General features: G+C 31.2%; 1 protein-coding gene across 1 annotated transcript in view; it reads right to left on the bottom strand.

Moving 5' to 3' along the window:
• Nucleotides 1-7,498: 7,498 nt before the first annotated feature.
• The window catches only part of LOC129220011 (activated CDC42 kinase 1-like), a 41,013-nt gene continuing 27,326 nt past the window's right edge, over nt 7,499-21,185 (bottom strand). The window contains exons 9-12 of the mRNA XM_054854339.1: nt 19,244-19,338; nt 18,532-18,723; nt 17,121-17,212; nt 7,499-9,254 (exon numbers count right to left, since the gene is read on the bottom strand). Of these exons, the coding sequence (XP_054710314.1) occupies nt 7,924-9,254; nt 17,121-17,212; nt 18,532-18,723; nt 19,244-19,338 (1,710 nt within the window). The 3' untranslated portion in view covers nt 7,499-7,923. The remainder of the gene's footprint in view (nt 9,255-17,120; nt 17,213-18,531; nt 18,724-19,243; nt 19,339-21,185) is intronic.

Raw genomic sequence — 21,185 nt, 5'->3', positions numbered from 1 at the left:
AGGGATTAGAATTTCGCAAGCCACAGAACAACTTTCCTCTGTATTGTTCACATTTTGACTGGCTAAGGGCCAGGGGCATGCACAGTAGGACCTGTTGGCCTGGGCATGAAGGGGGCCCAATACTTAAAAAACTAGGCGTGAAATATAGGGGTAAACATTATGGAGGGGCCCCAAAATTTCTGTGCGCACCCCTGCTAAGGGCTGATTTGTTCCTGCACAGTTCATGGTGTTGAATCAAACTTTGAGGGTATTCCTAATATTTGGTGAAGATTTCACATTTCTATCTTGTTTTTTGCTTTTCCCGTGACCCGTCAAAAGTGCACAATGACTTTAGGGACACTCCTTATTTATCTCAAGTAATATTAGTAATTTTTCTTAATTATGTGGTGGAATACTTGTAATTTGGATCATTTTTGTTGTAATTTCCTTTTATTTTTGAAACATTTTCTTAACGTTTTATTTTTCTGCTGCTTGTTTTATTGTTGAAAAGACCAGCAAACCTCATAAAGACAAGGCAATAACCAATTTTTACACCATCCTATTTGTTTAGCAGCATTGGTTGTGGATTTAATTTTCATATTTCAGCAGTATTCATACAAAATAGCTTGTTACTTAGAAACTCAAAAGGATTTAGTTTGAACAAGTATAAAAGTATATCACCTGTTCAATGTCAAATCTTTGATTTTTCCAAGCCAAGACATATCCTGAAACTGCCACCCATATCCTTTCAAGTTTTTCTATTGTGTTTCAACAAAATAAGAAGACTAATTGAGTGAATTTGCTACCCCCCCCCCTCCAGAAGTTGCAGCCCAGGGCAAAGATGGATTTAAAATTTAAAAATCGAGATTTTTTTTACACCCTACTCTACACGTACAGGGCTAGGAGTTGTCCTAAAATTTCGAGTTTTGTCCTAAAACTCCTAAAATTTTCATTATTTTATTCTCTACTTGTGCATACAAATAAAATTTAACTTAAAAATGAAATTTTTCATCATGATATTCCTATATTTTAGAATAAAATAAACTTTGTAGACTCTAAGAAATGTTCTCTAGAAAAGAAAGAGAAAAACCTATACTGCTGCTTCTTTTTTTTCCGGAAAAGGAGAGTGGGGGGGGGTAGGGGGGGGGTAGTTAACCAAAGCCTATGCTTAATTTAAAGCTATTTGTCTTATCTGTACTTTACAACTCTTGCAATCATTCCTCTTTGGCAAAACAAAATTTAAAATAATAAAAACAGCTGTGCTGCAAATGTTGCAGAAAAGGAATTGGTGGGAAAGTAATAAGATTGATATTTTACCCACTATTTTAAAGGAAATGAAAAATTTGTGAACCCGGTTGGGGGGGGGGGGGGAGCATTCCCTCGTTATCTCAGATTGCAGTTCTGTGGCAGAGGGGGGGAAGGGGTGAAAGGTATCACACAGTGGCGGGTCGTGGAAGGGCCCCCTCACTTTTTTCAGACAATAATTTAAAACTTTTTATTTATTTATTTTGTGCGTACATGCTTGATATTTAAAAAAAATATGAATTGTACCGTATTTTCTTGCTTATAATCCGCGGATTATCTGTTAAAAAATAGTAATATTAATGCGGTGTGGATTATACGCTGTCGAGGATTATCTGAGTGTGTGTGTCTGTGTTTTTCCTCAACACCAACGCATTGAACCTCAATATTTACAGCAGGATTCTCTGAGAACTTTACCCAGCCTGTATGTTGTTTATTTTACATAGCTTGAATGTTCTTACGCGATTCAGGCTATGTAAAATAAACATACAGAAAAGGAAGAAATCTTCAATTATACAAGATTAGACCGATTGCTCCTTTCTTGACTCTTTGTCTTAAAGTAATTAGCGTACTATAATGACAATTTAGAGAAGAAATCTAGATTTTTTCCGAATACCTTACAACATCACTTATAATTGTATTAGAAAATCATTTAAAATTGCGTTTTTAGAGCTTCAATTTCGAAAGATTGTTGTCCCTTATGTTAAATATGGTCATACAATAGCGTTTTTAAGACTTCATTTTCAGAAAATATTCAAGCAAGGGTCCCCAAATCGCTTTTCTTCAATATCATCAAAAACTGTGTTTTATATACAACCACTTATGAAAAATTTAAGTGGAATAGTCTCTGAAACTCTCCTCATACTATCACAAAATATTGTGCTTAAGTTTTTATTACTTCAATTTTGAAAAAAAAATTCCAGAGGAAAGCTCCAGAACCCCTTCCTGTAAAAATCTTCAAAGTTGTCTACAATTGCGTTTTTTGAATTGCCATTTCAAAAAAAAAAAAAAAAAGGAAGGGGGAGGCGATTGATTTTCATTTATTTTTCAAAAAGAGAGAAAAAAAACGATCGGGAAGATTTCCAGAGCTCCATTCCTTACCCTAATGTCAATAAATATGGCCTATAACTGCATTTTAAGGCTCTAATTTCTATATTTCCGTGTAGTCCCCTGTACCGTTCTTTCCCCTAACATTACCAAAGATTGACTAAAATTGCATTTTTAAAACTACCAAGTTTCAAAATTGAGAGAATTGATGAGCAAATCAATCAAATTGATGAGATTTTTTTCCTATTGTGCCCCTTTCCCCTTAAAAATTATTTTCTAGTTGCGTCACTGTTGTGCATTGTATGTACGTGTGTGCATATATTTTTACAAGATTATTTTTTTAATTCAAAAAATGTCTTCCCATTGTTACACAAATTATTACGTGTTTTAAATTAAAGAAAATGTGACAAGTTATCAATAATTTGAAGAAAATAACAACAGTTCAATATTTTTTTTCTTCGTCTGCATAAAAATTCTGAATCTGGCCCATGGGCACCGGCAGATTCAAATGCAGAAGGGTACACCCACATGTAAATTGCTAAGATTTTTTTTGCTAGTTTTTTAAATTAATTTATTATTGGTGTTTTAAAATTTAGTTTAGCTATTTTTATTTTATTTTGAAACGAATACTGAGATGTATTTTTACCTTTGTTGTAGTTAATTTATAATATTTACCCATTTCTCTGATCATAATATTTCTGCACTTTTGTAATTTCGTCTTGATTAAAATAAATTTAATTTTACTCATTCAAAATAATTAGTTATTAAAATATTAAAAATGATATTGCTGTTAGAAATATAAATTAAAATTGCTTTTAAAAATGTATTTATTCATTTTGAAAAGTCAGGGGGTGAAAGGTCCTCCCTTGCAGCCCCTTACCGGTGCTGCAAGGGAGGCGTACTACAGCGCCGGAAAACGTGCATTAATAATTTTTGCAATGTATTTTGTAGCTTTTCCCTACCTGATTAATTAAATTTTATTTTTGAAAGTCGGGGTGGGGGGGGGGCACCCAGCCGGCAATCATGGACATAAACATGAAATTAATATATTTCGTGATTTACTTAGTAGTTTAAGTATTTTGTAGCTTGTCCTGTGTTTAAAATGAATTTAATTTCATTTATTTAACACAAATAATTATTTTAAGAAAGTTTAAAAAAAGTTTTAAAAAAATCTTTTTTAAAGGGGGGGGGGCAGGTGCGAGTGCACCCATGATCTGGCCCCCTCACTTTTTCAAGGTACGAACCGCCACTGGTATTGTATCTAATTGAAATAAAATAAGTACAATGTGTTGAATCAAATATAAACCCTTGGTTCAAAAAATATATTTAAAAGAAAGTTTAAATGGGGTGTCCCCAGGTGGAAGTCATATTTATTTTGAAAGTGCTTATCTTGTGTTATGGTCTGAAGGTCTGAGCATTAGCTTGTTCTTGAAGTACAGTCAGTTTGCTTAGTGTTTCTGTTCAGTGAAGTTGGAATATTTCCTGCACATATACTTTTTATTTTAGTCTCTAATTTTTTGCTTTAAAAATGTAAATAATGATTTGTTTCATTAAAATGACACAGGAAACGAAATTCTTTTTCATGTGGTTGGAAAAAGCAGACAGAAATGGATGCAAAATCAGCACATGGTGCCTTGCAGAAAAGGATTAATTTAAAACATATTGTTCTGCTTGTACATTATCTTTCCAATATTGATAATCTAGGATTTTCACAGGTATTGTCTCATGCTGATGTGGCCAGACATAAAAGGTTGACAAGTAGCTTGAAATATCAAGCAGTATTTTAAATTATATGTTCTTCGTCTTCTACTGAAAATAAATTTATGATGAAGCAATCCAAAGGTTTTGTGCCAAATTCTCTCCAAGATAAAACTTTGAAAGCGGAGGTTTTCTTAGCTTAGTTGCCGTTACAAACAGTTTGCATCTTTAAATCATTAATGTGTAATTTACAGGCATATTTTTGATGATTTTGAGATACAAAAAAGGATCAACTTATCTGATAAAAGTTAAGTGCATAATAAATTTTGAACTTGCACCCTACTTTAATAAATCCCTCCTTATTAAGGATATTTCTTTATCATTCTCTGTAATTTACTTTGATGAAACAACAAGGCAAGTAAAGAACCAATTGGAAATACATTTATCGTACTGGTATGTGGCTTTTACTTCTACTTCATTATGTGTCACAGTGTTGAAGAATAAACGATTGAACGCATTCTATTGTAATTTTCAAGATAGAATTTGAAACGTTTTATCATCCATTGTGAAAATCAAGCTTTTAATTTACATTCAAGTTAAAAAAAAAAAAAAAAAAAAAAACTTGATACTTATTGTCCTAAAAATGTCCTAAAATGTTATCAAGATTGTGTCCTAAAGTTTTTGAAATCACCACTCCGACTCCTGCACATAAATAATGCAAGATAAATCCATAAAAACAATGGCTTTTATTCATATTATTAGTCACATTGCAAAGCGTCAACACAAAGTTTCTTTGAGATTTTAATGGATGAAACTGGAGAAATAGTTTAAAATCAAAACAATTATTTTTAATTTAGTTGTATAATTTAATATTTGTTTGCAGAAAGTATTTGCTTTTGGAATTTGCAAAAGTTTTGCTCACAGTTTCTGAAAGAAGTTAAACCTGAGTACCACAGATTCTATTAGAAAGCATATGGAAACAAAATATTCAGAGAGAAATTGTAGTGCAAAGTATTAAACTGGATCCAAATAGATGACAAAACTTCTGACTGTAGAAATGTTCATTACATAAATCTCAAATGTTGAAACAAAACACCATTGTGCATAAAATAAATTACAAGAAACAACATGAGTAAAGCACAAAAATTTCATGTAACAGGTTTTTGTTTTTAAGAGTCCTTTTTTTCCAACACTGTAGATTAATAGCATTTGACAAAATGTTTTGTTGAATGTTCTTCCATCCTCATCCACAAGCTCATGTCTTTTAAACCAAAAATGCTTTTCGTAACACCTATATGCAATAATTTGCAATTTTTGTGCTTTATTAATGATGTTTCTTTACAATAATTATTTGATTTTTATTAAGATTAAATAATTACAAAAGAAAATGCAGATTGAGAATATTTTATAGAAAGATGTTTTTTTGAATAATATTAATCAATAACTTAAGAGCATTCATTGTGTAACACAAAATCAAACAGAGAAAACACATAGAAAATGAGTAATAAATTATGTATGACATGGTCAATGTATCACAAACAGGTGCAAAAACAAAAAATCTTTGGTGAGATTAATTCTCTTTAAAGTACTTTTCCCAAATTCGACAAAACATATTAAAAATATGAGTAAAAATAATAAAATCATACGTAACTACTAAAAAATTAAATAACAAAAGTATAAAATGTTAATTGCTCTTTAATAATGAAAGTAGTGAAGTTACAAAAATAAATTTTTGTAGTTGTGTTGACTTAAACATGAAATCTATTTATATCACATAGAAAGACACAAATTAATAAAATAGTAGCTCCAATATCAAGGTTCATACAGAACTTAAAAAATACTGTATGATAAATATTGTTTGAATAAATTCAGATAATATATGTAACAGCATGTGCAAAGATAAACATGAAAAAATAACTAAGTATTTTGCCCAATATGTCCCAATTAACAAATCAGAATAACTAAATCAGCATGACGGAAAAAACAAGGCAAGAAAAATATATTTAATTAAATATTATAAAGTATATTTCAACAAACAAAAAATAACATGCATTCTACATATTATCTCAGTAATATTAATTGTTTATTTTTTCAAAATATTAATTAACAATGAACATTTTATTCTGATAAAAAAAAATCTAATGGATTATGAAAAATATAAAAAAGTTAAAACGGAGCAAACGTTTATAATCCTAAAATTTAAATATTTTACAATAGCATAAAGAATTGAATATAGCTATTCAATAAATAAAATAAAACTTGCTTCTCTAATTGTAATTTAAAACACTTCATAAATGTTTTTATAAATGAATCAATTACTCCGATTGCTTCTGAGTGAATCTTTTTATTAGCATATAGCTAAATTATTAATGAATGACCTACATTAGTCAAAAACGCATATTAATTTTATCTCACTCTTTGTTTACCTTTCAATATGTGTAGTCTTGACTAAAGAATTTTTTTTTTATCAGTTTACAATTTTTTTTTAAATAAAACAAACCCCAAATCTTTTGGAAAATTCAAATTTCCTGGCACCCTGGCCAACCTTATATTTTTTCTGGCATGCCGGTTAATGCAGGGTATTACGGTATATATTTGTCTTTACATATATGAGAGCAGCTCAAATATAAACCGGCATTTGAATCTATTGCTGCTTTTAGTAATAAATCTGAGGTGGTGCCTTGCCAATATGTTGGGGATGCCTGAAGGACCGTTTTTGAGCTTGCACACACAATATTATAGGTTGCTTCAGTACGCCATGAATCAGCAAGAGTTTCGCACCTGTGTTGCGTAAAACATAATTATTACATTTCTTGCAAAAGAGGGCACCAAACTCTGAAATTTTGAGACAGCTTCACACACAGTTTCTGGGAGAAACACTTTGCACACTCGAGTGTATGAGTGAGCTAAAAAAATTATATCAAGAAGTGAAGCTGTAGAAAACAAAATCTGCGGAAAGGTGACTGCAGACTAGCATCACCGTAGACAACATGGTTGCTATTTGTGACATTATTGAAGAAAGTAATTAATGCAGGCAATTATTGTCACCTTTTGGATGAAACACAAGCTGCATATCACAACATGTGATGCCAGCAAGTGAAACATAATGTCATTCTTTTTCAAGAAAAGCAGGGCCGAATATTACCGCTTTAAAGTGGAAAAAATTGGAGACATTTCATCGGACACCTCCTTCTATTCAGTCCAGGATTTATCACCCTATTACTTCCATTTGTTTTGACTACTAAAAAAACACCTAGGAGTACAACAAGTTAATGATGATGCAAGTGTAGAGGATTGCATGCGCAACTGACTCTCACATGTCCCTCTTTCTATCACAACATCAAAAACTTGGCACTCTAAAGAAACTGTGTATCAAAGGAAGGATACTATGCAGAAAAAGGATCGCTTTTGTATATATTAATACAGATATATAAATATATATATATTTTGGTTGATGCAAGCAATTAAAAAAATATCCGGTTTATATTTTATCTGCCCTCGCATTCGCTCGTTTGGAAAAAGAGTGCCACAATACGAAATTTTTAATTTTTTTTTCACTTAAAGGCCTTCTAAGGACATTATCTTCTTTGGAAAATGAGATTTTTTGTTCAAATATTAACCAATGGAGAGCACAGCAAAGTTCTTTTTCTCAATGCTAATTGCCTGAAGAGTTCAACTTCAAATGCTTCTCCTGTAAAATCTAATTTTTTCATATTGTGGCACTCTTCTTCCAAATGAGCGATATGTTAAATGGAGTAAGTTATGTATGAACCCAGAAAAAGAAAAGGAAATAAGTATCAGTTTTCTTTCAGGAAGCCGACACAATTTTACAAAAATTCACAACCTTAACATTGCATTTGAACTTTCCATTTTACTATTTGCATTTGATGCAAAATGTTACTGAAAGTTTTGAAGCTCATCAACTAATGATGATGCAGCAAGTTCTACATTCCAGTTAGTTGCCTTCAAAGCTTTTTCACATTGAGATCTTGGGGCAATTTCTAATTTACACAGCTGCAAAAGTTGCAATTCCTTTACAGCGGATTCAATATTTCCCTTGTGTTTTTGGTAAGATGCCTGACATTCATCCATAGTTACACCGGACACTTGTGCTTGCATAGATACAAAATGCCTTCTTAAATGTTCTGAATTAGGAGACACTACAGTTTCTGGTAGGAAAGACATTGATCCACTGTTAGGTGAAATAATATTCCTGCTGGAAATTGTGTTATTAATAACAAAAGGTTTTATTTCTGCAGTATTCGGGGGCAAACTTGGTATAGGAGGTGGGCCAGATAGTCTTGCAACATCAGCAGAAATATCACTGGGAAATTTCTGAAATACATTATGAGACAGTTCATAACTCCGATTGTTTCTTTTGGCATGAGATTGAGGAGGTTGCAACAAAGGGATTTTGACATTTGTTTTTTTGTCAGATTCTGTAGAAAAATTAGAATGCATTTCTCTTTTACCAAGAGTTTTTTTCAGTTCTTCCAGCATGTGATTCCTGTCACAAGACGTAGTTGTTTGGCACTTATTTGCCAAATACTGAGGCTGGGATTTAAATGAAAGATTTCCAAAATTATCAAATAAGTCATCAAATGCATTAGCATTACTAGTCATCTGACCGCTATTTTGCCTCTGATAAATATTATTATAGCTATGATTTAAGTCTGAATGCAGAGCAGGACAACTTCCCATTCTTGTTAAGCTAGAATTGGGTACAGCCGGAGTAAGAAAATATGTATCAGATATTTCAGCAACAGGAGAATAATAATTTGGAGAGGCTGGATTGTCTGGAGGCACAACGGAGTAATACCTGTCAATGGAAGCTTCAAAATTTGAAGGCGGAACATTGTAATATCGATCTTGTTGAGCACCATCACATGAGTATGTAGAAAATGTATCATAATCAGGGGATTTTTCTCGTTTTATAGACAGATTCAATGCCGAAGTGGGAATGGACAAATCTACTAACGATGATGAAACATGCATAGTGGGAGTAGTTTTCTGAGTAGGGAAAGGCATGGGCATGATAGGATTGGAACTTACAGCTATTTCATTTGTAAAATCGATAAGAATTCCTTCAGTAACTTCTTTTTTGTGCTTAGATTTGGATCTCGATGAAGATGATTGCATTTTCAAGTCGCCATTTTGTTCATTTTCTAACTTATTATATCCAAACTGCTTGGAGATTCTTTTCTTAGCACCACTTTCTTCAACTGGCCCTAGACAAAGGACATTCAAATATTAACAGACCTATAACTTACTCTAGGACACATTAAGCACTATGAAAAAAATTAGCTTGCATATAAAATTTTAATGTTTACTGCTTGTAAAAGAGCTATAAAACTTAATTTAAAAAAAACCTAGATTAATTTAAAACATGAATACATCTGAATATGAGATGAAGCTTGTTTGAGGAATGCTTCTAACAGATTCCTTCAGTGTTCTCATTCTTTTTTCAATGTATAAAATTGGCAGACATATTTCAAGTCAGTGTATGTGCCAAAACATTAAATTATAGAACCCTAGATGCACAAGATGCACATACTAAAGCAAAACTAAACATTCTTTCATCACATATCTATTATGTAAGCACTATATTCACTTAAAGTAGTACTTTTCTAATAAACTGCAGTTATTTTATGTAATTAACATTTAAAGAATGAGTTAATCACAATATTGAGATTAAAATTTTAATGAAAAATACGCAAAATTTTTAACCTACGAGGACGCGCAAGGGGATGTTTGATGCCCCACAGAACTTTATTATTTGACTTTTTTAAATTCCCTTATTTGAAAATGGCTCAAACTTCGTGTAGCTGGTTTGAAGATTACTTGCTATTGGGGAATATGTTTACTATGTGCATCCCTGCAGTAGTTTCCTGGAAATCTCTATATGGGGTGTAAAACACCCCTTGCGCATCCTTGTAATTCTCTGATTTTCATTGAAAATTTTGCGCTACATGACGTATGATGAGGATATAAGACATTTGCAAAAGCTGTTGGATGAAGTTTCCACTGATGATGAATCAATAAATGAATCGGATGAGGAGCCTCTTATTAGTGTTAAATCATAGTCATCATAATTCTGATAGTGAAACTGGGGATTTATCTGAAGATGACGAAATAATTGGTCATAAAAATGAAACTTTTTACATTGGAAAAGATGATCAACCAAAAGAGATGAAAGAAAAATATAGTTACAATACAATAACGCAAGAAAAGAACATTATTTAGAAACTTCTGGGAAATACGAAACTTGCAAGTAATATTGTAACATCTTCAGAATCACTGTCAATTTTATTTGATGAAAGCATTCTGGATTTTACAATGAAGTCTACTAATACTTATTGAAAATATTAGATATGATTTTACTCAATGCCAATGATATCAGCAAAGATGAATTGAAAGCATTTGTTGGTTAGCTTCTTATTCTACAGCATGGATTTCAAAAAAAAAAAAAAAAAAAAAGGGCAAATGGTGGTATTTTTTGTCATTTCTAAATACAGCTATAATCAGTTGCAGAGTTTTGCTGCTCTTAATAATTAATGATTCTCAGATATGTATTAAAAAAGAGGAGAAAAAATAATTAAATGCTTTGTAGTTCAACTTGTCAAGAACCATGCGCGTCTCAGAGAGCGATGTCAAGCATCAAACAAAAGTAAAATTTGAGAAATAATTTCTCAACGGAAGCACTCAAAAAAAAAAAGGTGTCATCATACAAAAGCTGTTATCTCTGTGGTAGTAAGAATGACCAAAAAAATCTTGTTGCTCGAAATGTTTAAAATTTTTAGCAAAAAGCATTCTAATGCCATGTGTACCGAATGCATCAACTGACGTAAGTGAGGTAAGTGAGTATTTATATGAAAAAATTAAAAATTTTCTTATGAATTTGGCAAAAATCCCTCATTAAATAGGTTGCTTTGCAAAGTTTAAAGTAATAATTATGTTTGGCATAAAAAAGTTAAAAAAAGACAGTGAAAATTAGTAAAATATGGAAATTCTCCACTGGGATGTAGGACACCCCTTGCAAGTTCTCGTGTTTGTCTGAGTAGCGCCGTTCTCGAAGGTTAATTAAAAAAATTAAAAGATGAGAATGAATGAAATGTTCATACCGTGCATAAATTTTGAAAGCTTTTATAAGCATTAATATAAGCACACAGCATAATTATAAGCACACATTAAATAGACACAGAGGTATTTCAAAGCAAAAGCTTATAAGCATTTTTTTTAAACAGAATACTATTATATCATTTGCACTACCTTAATTTTGGAATTGAAAGTAGAACACAGACATTATGTAAGGTCTCACCAAGGAGAGAGACGTTTATTGATCATTTCAAGAGTCAATAAATTTAGTATACTTACACAATTATACATACACAAGATTCTTGTGTCAACTGCAATATACACTAGTAGTCTTTCTGAAGAACACTACTGGTATGCATTGCAGTTGAATTTTTGGTATGATTAAACTATTACAAAAACTCAGAACTAAGTAAAAGAGTTTTACATTGATATTGTTGATATTTTTATAGTATGACATGTTGTGGTTGCACATTTTACTAATTTTAATGATTAAATTGATAGTAACTTAATGCATACCTTTAAAAATGAAAACTATCTTTCAATGATAATTTTTCAAAAATGTTGAGATTCCCCCCCCCCCCCCCCCATCAATTGAAACAATTTAAGCATTAGAATATAAGGGCCTATATCCAGAGAACACAACAAAACAACTATTCTCAATGACTCAAAAGTAAAATTCAGGAGGCTATTTCATGCAGGGATAGAAGTGACATTTGCCAACAAAAATATAGGAATTTTTTGAAATAATATAGGAATATTTTGAAAAAAAAAGGATATACAGGAATTTCGATAACAAAGCTCGCCAGTATGACATTTTTTTTTCAAAATGCAATACTACTATTCGATTAAAAACATGTAATTACAATACCTGACATAAGTGCAATACATACGCATAAATAAGTCTAAAAATACACACAAAATCAATTTTACAAACAGTAAAAGAGCGTAAAACTGTAATTTGTACTAAACATATTAAGGCATACTTCTTTAAAAATAAAAAAAATAGACGAAACTTTTTGTAGATGAACACAAATCTTTCTTAAAATAGTTGTGTCACTAATCTAATTTTTAATGAAAGATTTTGCATGATCCGATACTGCGATGGGCAAGCTGTGCAGTAGAATGAAATTCGTGAAGTTCTGTTCTAATTTATGTTATCACTTGACAATGCAGTAAAAGCCAAACTAAAAAAGCCAGTAAAAGTTTAAGTTTTATAAGTTGTTGAAACATGTGCTATGCTGAAATCAAAGTCACATGTCACAGTAATATCAGGGGTCAATCCAGGTTTCATTTTTTAAGTCCCCGTTTTGCGAAAAAGCAAAATATTTTGTGTGAATTTTCTTTATTTTTGTGAAAAAGAAATTATTGTGAATTTCCTTTTCTTTTCTAGAAAAAAGTGTTCAGGTAAAAATTTAAATGTATGCAAATTAAAAATTTAAACGTATACTGTGTTTTTTTTTTCAGAAAAATCTCTGATATGATACTTTTTGACCATTTTTCCCCCCTGAAAATCCTGACTTTTCAGTAAGAAATTCGATCATAGTTGAAATCCACGATTTCCCATGACTTTGAAGGACACCCAGTAAAATATATATTTGATTTAGAAATATTTGGTCATTAAAGCAAAATAATCCAGACCTAAAAAACTTGGTGGCCACCACTGTCCCAAAGTTTTAAAGTACAAAAAGTGAGGGGGGGGGGGGTAGTTTTTACTACTTTCATAAAAAAAATTAATAAATAGAACCTTGCACTTGTTTACAAAAACATGCATTTTGGAAAATTTAAGTTAAAATAGGTTTTTAAATTACTTCAAAATAAATAAATGAGAAGTCGTTAGGAAACTGCATTTTAGTAATCAAAACCGTTTCTTTAAGTTCATACCAAAGCCTCCAAATCAATGAGGATCGAATGCAATTGTGCAGATAAAATTTCACTTTTCTAGAAACTAATGCAGGGCTCCCAACACATTTTAGTTTTAGAAAAGGGTAAAAGAGGACCAATTTCAATCAAAAAGAGGACTACAGAGGACCAGTTAGGATTAAAAAGAGGATCTTGAGAGGACCATTCATTTAAACACAAGGAAGCATCAAAAGGCAAATTAGCTGCCTGCTGCTAAATCCCTGAAAATAATTTGTTAATTAACCATAATACTGATTTTTAATGATACAATTCCTTTATCACCTTCTGCACAACTGATCTTTTTATCCATTGAATAATATTATGTACACAAACATTTGGATGGGAGGGGGGGGGGGAGGCACTTAGAGCAGCACTTAAGGCAGCCTCCATAGAACTAAATGGGCGTAATGATACATTTTGAATTGAACCAGGGATGCTGGTAGTCTCACTGAAGGATAGATGAAGCTGTGCTTCATCTTTCTATAGTTTAAAATTATTTTTGTGTTTTTCTGTATTGTAATGCTTCTTTAATAGCATTTATATCCCTTCTCCACCGATATGAATCCATCACACACCAAAAAGATCTACTGTATTGAAAGTTTCCCTAAAAATGTCTGAAATTCTCAATCACAAAGAGAAGCAGATCACATGAGGCATAGTTTTGCAATTTTCATATTCAAAGTATATTTTCAAGAATCATAAAGCTTACATTAAAAAAAATAATCCATGATTGCAGGGCCATGAGTGCTTTGAACTTTTATGGGGGGGGGAACAAATTCCCCCCTTTAGCAGGCATCATGCCGCCTGACTTGTATAGTGGTCAGAGAAGTCTGACTGCGATAGGAAGGTCCGGGTTCGAATCCCGGCTCGGGCATGGACGTACTTTCTCTCTCCTGTCCTTGTCCCCTATAAACGGGTCCTTATGGCATGTGTGTACTGTAGAAGTCGGACTTCACACCAAATTACTCTACAGTTGGAAAAGTGAAGCAGTGCACCTCAAATTGCCAGCCTACTTGGCACACGACAACAACAGCAGCAGGCATCATGACAATGAAATGATGTACAAATTCAACTTCATATAATTACATAATTCAACTTTGTTTCATATACAGACGCTACTTTAAAATGTTATGTGCTCAATTGTTTAAATTTAATACCCCTCCCCCTCCCACACAAAAAAACAGTAATAACCGAAAATAAGCTAATGATAATCAAAATTATGTTTGGAAAACTAAATAAGCTTGAATTAAACACAAAAAATATTAATTTTTTAGTTATTTAAGTAAAAATTTAATCGAGTTAATCTGACGTAGCATGTCAAAATAACTTCTAATTGCCATAAATATAAAAATATTTTTAAGATGCAAAACGATTGAAAGCTCAGAGAAGCAAATTTTCACGAACCAAGTTAAATGTTAGCATGCTTCCCATAAAATAAATTTATTTATTTTCTACTAAATTAAACCTAAAACATGCTAATCTAAGTTGGAATATGGGAAAATAACATTCGATTGGGCAAAATATTTTAATATTTACATGATTCAAAAAGATTGAAATTTCAAACATTAAAAGCAATTTTCCGCGAAGTCCGAGTAAGTTCAATGTTACCATGGTTTCCAAAATAATTCCTACGTTAATTATTGAAATTAAATGAAAAATAAGCTAATCTAAAGTAGTATATGTCAAAATAACTTCCAATTGTCAAAAACATCTAAATGTTTACAAGATGCAAAAGGATTGAAATTATTTTCCGCGAAGTCCGAATAAGCTCAATGTTGTTATTGTTTTCAAAATATTTCCTTCGTTAATTATTGAAATTAAACGAAAAATAAGCTAAACTAAGGTAGCATATGTCAAAATAACTTCCAATTGTGGAAAGCATCAAAATATTTACAAGATGCAAAAGGACTGAAATTTCCAACGCGAGAAGCATTTTTCCGCGAAATCCGAGTAAGTTCAATGTTGCCATGGCTTCCAAAATAATTCCTTCATTAATTATTGAAATTAAACGAAAAATAAGCTAATCTATAAAAACATATGTCAAAATAACTTCCAATTGTCAAAACATCAAAATGTTCACAAGATGCAAAAGGATTGAAATTTCAAACGCAAGATGCAATTTTCTGCGAAGTCCGAATAAGCTCAATGTTATTGTTATGGTTTCCAAAATATTTCCTTCGTTAATTATTAAAATCAAACGAAAAATAAGCTAAACTAAAGTAGCATATACTAAAATAACTTCTAATTGTGGAAAACATCAACATATTTACAAGATGCAAAAGGATTGAAATTTCAAAAGCGAGAAGCATTTTTCCGCGTCCGAGCCGAGTAAGTTCAATGTTGCCATGGTTTCCAAAACAATTCCTTCATTAATTATTGAAATTAAACGAAAAATAAGCTAAGCTAAGGTAAGCACATGTCAAAATCACTTTGGATTGTAAAAAGAATCAAAATATTAACAAGATGCAAAAAGATTGAAACCTCAAACACGAAAGCAATTTTTCGCGATAAATCATATCGAATATATATGTTCAGAAAATTGCACTAATGAAATATTTTTAAAAGAATTACAAGCACAATCCAAACAATAAATAAATTCAAGCAATAAAGAAACTTTTTATACTTTTTCAAGGTTTTCGAACACTAGAAAATGTGTGTGTGTGACCTTTCTTTTCCCCCCAAGAACTTTTCAAGGTTTTTCATGGGCGTACGAACTTTGTTTAACACGCGCTGCGGCGGCGTGCGTGGGAGAACAGTAACTTTTAAAGAAATGAAAAACTTTTAAAATCTGATATTTAAGTAAAAACAATATAAAAGCGAACTAATCAGACCATAATGTTAAAAGTCTAAAGTGGACTTTACCATAAAACACGGACTTTGGCGGGAAAAGCGAACCATTTGGGAGCCCTGCACAGTAGGAAAGATAAAATGGCGGCTGCACGTGGATCGCGGAAAAGGCGGGTAGCCAAAAGTCGAGGGGAAAAGTAAAAAAAAAAAGGAATCGGAAACTGAAAATATAGGAAAATATAGGAATTATAGGAACTTTTTCAGAAATATAGGAAAATATAGGAATATAGGAACGCTGCGATGCCTGATTTCATGGGTTTAACAATGCACCTTCCCCTCAGTTTCCAAGTGGATGGAATTTCTATAAAATTTGCTCCTTAAGCATTTAATTTTCCCTGGGCTACATGTCTCTCAAGACTGCAGAAAGTAGAAAAAATACTTTTGTCTCCAACTTCTACTATTGATAAAGATTGCTAGGAATGAAATGCCAAAAAGAATCTGAATTCAAGTCTGAATTCAAGATATAGTATTCTTGAGGAAAATTTATTTCAGATAGACATAGAAGAAAATATTGAATTTATACTATTAATGCAGAGAAATTGAAAAAATTTGACATAGGAAGGTTTTCGAGATAGGCAGGTTTAACCCTATTTGAGAGTCAAAGAACATATTTCACCAAAGATTACAGATTTTCTTGTAGAAGGTAAGTTGAAACTCGTTGGTTACTTATGTTATCACTAAAATTAATAATAATAAAAAAAAAAAAAGGCACAGTAAATATTATAGTATAATCAGTAATACCAATAGAGAAGAATTTAAGTAAGAGCATATAATAACTAGTTTAAGCTCCGATACATTCTGTGTCTGGATGACATAAATGTCTGTCTCCATATAATTTGGCATTAAACTAAGTTTATGCATTTGTTATTTCACAAGAAATTATATAACTACTGTTTAGATTCAAATATATACATTTCCTCATACAAAATTAATTAAAGCATAAGTATGAAAAAGTTATTTGAATGAACTTGCATGTAAAGAAATCTGTCCATGCAGTCCCCTTTTAATGTGAATCACTTTCCAGTTGTGTGAAAACTTTAACAAATAGTTTCACTGAAATACTATTGAGAACTAATAAATGAAACTTATAACACAAATTTTAAAGAATGCAGGTTCTTTCCATAGTCAGAAGATCAGTACCATTTGACTTTAAAAGAACTTATCTTTCTTATAACCAAACTTAACTAGCTTAAATTATCTAGGTTATGTAATTGTTATCATTGAATTTCTAAACATTATATTGTACAACTTACTACTATTTCGGTCCCTTAATTTAGGAGTAGGTAGAGGCTCTTCTTTTAAACCTAATAAATCAGGAGGTTCCATGGGATTTTGGAGATATACCCTAAAAATGAAGAATAAAGTGAATGAAGAATAAAGAACTACAATTCTTAAAAAAGGAAAACATCTTTTTCCTTACAAAGAAAATACAACAAATGGAAAATGTATTTTTCTAACAATGAAATTTGTAAACTTTTTAAACAAGTGTGTGTGGAATGAATGCACAAAAACCTATTAAGATATATAGAATAAATATCAGACAATAGCAGGTTTACACTGAGACATAAAGAATAAACTCAATTAAAATTACATTAAAAAAAAAAAGATAGGAGGAAAGAAAAAAAAACATATCAAATGCATGTATTTTGACTTAATCTTGAATGACTCTAGTGTAACAAGTTCATTTTTCTTTTCTTTCTTTTTCTTTTTTTTTTTTTGAAGGTGGCATCGCTACATCAATCTGGAAGAATAAGGTTGAGCTCTGTATAGTGACTACAATACTGACGTATTAAGAGCAAAAGTTGTATCAACAGCAGAGTTCAAAATGAGAAATTCCTGTTTTATGTTTTGAGCCTCCATTTATTTGATTAAGATGCAACCTTTTCAGAATGTTTTCAAAATATTTCCCATTGATAAATGATCATAAAACTTTGTATTTAGCTAAAGAACCACATTGTGACTGTAACTCAGTTTTGATAAAAAGTGCAATCACGACCTTCGCTCTTGGCAGAACAGAGTATCCTTTTCTGGTACGAAAATTTCAAATGTTTCAAGGGTTGTCAAGGGGTCAAATGTGTAAACAAAAGAGAGGTGAATTTCTAGTACATATCAGGGGTAAGAGTAAAGATAACTATAATTTGTGGTTCTAATATTAGAGCTTCATGGGCCTAAAAAAATGTTTTGATGTATACAAATGTCTTTTTAAAATAATGGTAATAATGCCATTGATACGAGACAAGGAAATATATTTAGTAGCAAGTACACATCAGCACACAGGGATTTACTTTTGTTGAATTATCTTATAAGACTGTCTTCATAGTAGATTTGCATTTATAATTTTGAAAAAAAATGTAGGTAACGGAAAGTCTCTTGGCAATACTGAAATCGCCAAATACTTACTAGTATGTGGTTAGCTTATACTACTTTATATATTGCTTAGCATATATTTATCTTATAAGACTGTCTTCATAGTAGATTTGCATTTATAATTTTGAAAAACAATTTAAGTAACGGAAAGTCTCTTGGCAATATTGAAATCGCCAAATACTTACTAGTATGTGGTCAGCTTATACTACTTTATATATTGCTTAGCATATATATTTCAAATGCTATAGCTACAAGCTTTCATTCAAAATTAAAGTCAAAACATTAACATGTTCTTACTCATCTATGTGTCCTGGATTTCCCCAAGATTTTCCAGAAATATCACCATGACCAGTATGAATAAAGCTGTTGCGTAACGGTTTACTGATGTCACCTCCAGTTATTGGCTTCTGACGATCCGCAATAAGGCGAGGAAAAATTCCAATATGAAACGTTCTTTGGTTTTGTCCTTTCCACCAATAACACTCTTGCCTTTGAAATAATTAAATTGAAAGTTGTGAGTCAACTCTCAACACAATAACACTTCAAATGTCTTTTTATTAAATGAGCACTAAGCTTACAGTTTTAATTTTGAATTGATGCTCAACTTACAAGTGAGGGTCATTGTATTAAAAAGAACAATGTTAGGAAAACAGCAACAACAAAATTAAGTATTTAGGTAGATGGAACAAATAAGCGATAACATTACGAAAAGATCCTTGTTATTACTAATTTATTGTAGGAGTTTAATTTATTATATTGGCAAGCAGAGACTGCTATTTTTTGCCAGAAATCCTGCCATGTTTCACCAAACAGAAAATTATTAAAGTGAGTGAATAACTATTTAAAAGAATGAAATGAAAAAAATAAATAAATAAAAAAATAAAACCATCTTTATTACCGGCTAATATCTATAACTGCTTAGTTTGAAATATGTTTTAGAACATTATTAAATGAATAAAAACAAGTAAATTCAGTTTATCTAAATGTAAATGATAAACATGATAATTACCTTCCTTCAATGACCTCAATAACATCACCAACTTGAATTTTCAGTTTATCAGGTTCATCAAAAGCTTGTGAACTTGTTAAAGTCAAAGGTCGTGCCTGAAAAAAAGGTTTAAGAATTAGTCTAGAATTTTAAACTTTAAATTTAAGAAAAATGTGTTCCACTTCAAGTACAAGATATTTAAATACATTTAAACATAGCAAAACATGACTTAGCTGGAAATGAAAAAGAATATATGTATTTGAGAGAGAAGAAGAATGTGCTACAACAGCAAAATCATTTCCAAACAAGAATTTTTCCCAACAAACTATGCTTTTGGCTAAAGACATCACAAAAGGTTTCAAATTATTAATTAAAAACTATAACAGTGTCACAAAATCGTGCCAGGAAATAAGTTTTAAAAATCAGTCTAGAATTCCAAACTTTAAAGCTAAAAAAAGGATTCTGCTTTAAACACAAGATATCTAAATACATTTATCCTCTTGAGTATGTCATTGAAGGAAGCAGTCGGTTTCTAGCGAAAGACTTTGCAGGATGCAAAGACTATTTAAGGAACCATGCAGATACAAAGCGCAAAATAATAAATTAATGGTCACACTCTATGTTACTCAACTTGAATCAAAAGTATATTTATTCATGAAATTTAAATTACTTTTTAGAGTAATCTTACATTTATTGGATTATTTGAAAAGGACACTATTTAAGGAACGTACATAGCAGTAGCTATGCATGTAGTACAAACAGCGTATAGGGCCGATGAGAGCTCATGTTAACCTAGGCGGAAGCTAGGAGCCCGGTTTGGAATGCGAATAGTAGAAATTTGGTGCGTTTTATGGTAGGAGGGATTAAACTGACTAGGGGCTCACCTAGGTCCTTGGTAGCCCAGACTACATATGAATCATAAGTATTTAGACTCAGGGAATTAAACATATACAACATAAATTAGCTAATTTAAAAAAAAAAAAATGTTTGAAAGAAAAGAAGAATTTGTTGCATCAGCAAAATCAATCCTAAACAAGAATTATCTCCAACAAACTAAGTTTTTGGTTAGAAACATCATAAAAGATGAAAAATTATTAATTTAAAATTACAATATGGTTGCAAAAATCTTACTACTAGACAATTTTAATAGAAGAAATTCCCACCAGAATGCAAATTATTTTTTAACTGACAAACTGTTTATGTATGAATGGTTATAAATATAGTTGAAGAATTTAAGCATAAATATCCCAGTGTTTCTCTAAGTTTTCAGTAAAACTATAACCAATTACTAATATCCATATTGAAACATTAATATCTGCTACACAAAAAACATTACAGAATATATAACTTGAAATGATTTTATAGAAAAAGTGATGATCAAAAAATTTTTTACTTGTTCAAACTGAACCCGAATTGGTTCTATTTCAAATAAACAATAAAAGTAGAACCTTGTTTATCTGGTTCTAATTAATCCAGATCTCCAGATAATCTGGATGAAATTTGTAGACTTTAAACAAATTTACAATACATATAATAAAGATATATAACATAGTTACTATACGTAGATTGATTTTGTTTTGATTAAATATGCAGCTCCCACATAGATTGTGTTACAAATTATGGTGATCTAGCAAATATCAAGGGCTTAGGTTAACTGTGCTTCCCTCAAATCCAGATGTTTGAAAGAGAAGACAGTGGGCCAATTTTTAGTTGTGCAATGATGCAAACTTTTAAAATATGTTTTAATGGCTTGTTAACATTTCTATGTAACTAGAAAGTTGCCTGTCAATGTATGACGGGTGAAAATTGCTTCTATTCTTCTACAGTTTAACAAAGTCATTGCCTGTTTGGTGATATTTTGATAGTTGAAATTTTAACACTAAGTCCAGTGGATTAACTCTAAGCTCCAGTGGATAGCATTAATTTTCAACCACTTTTTTTCATTCTTCATTCCCTTAAGATG

Source organism: Uloborus diversus, chromosome 4 (genome assembly GCF_026930045.1).
Source record: "Uloborus diversus isolate 005 chromosome 4, Udiv.v.3.1, whole genome shotgun sequence".
Lineage (NCBI taxonomy): Eukaryota > Metazoa > Arthropoda > Arachnida > Araneae > Uloboridae > Uloborus > Uloborus diversus.
The sequence above is the reverse complement of the archived record's forward strand: the minus strand, read 5'-3'. Positions and strand labels throughout refer to the sequence as shown.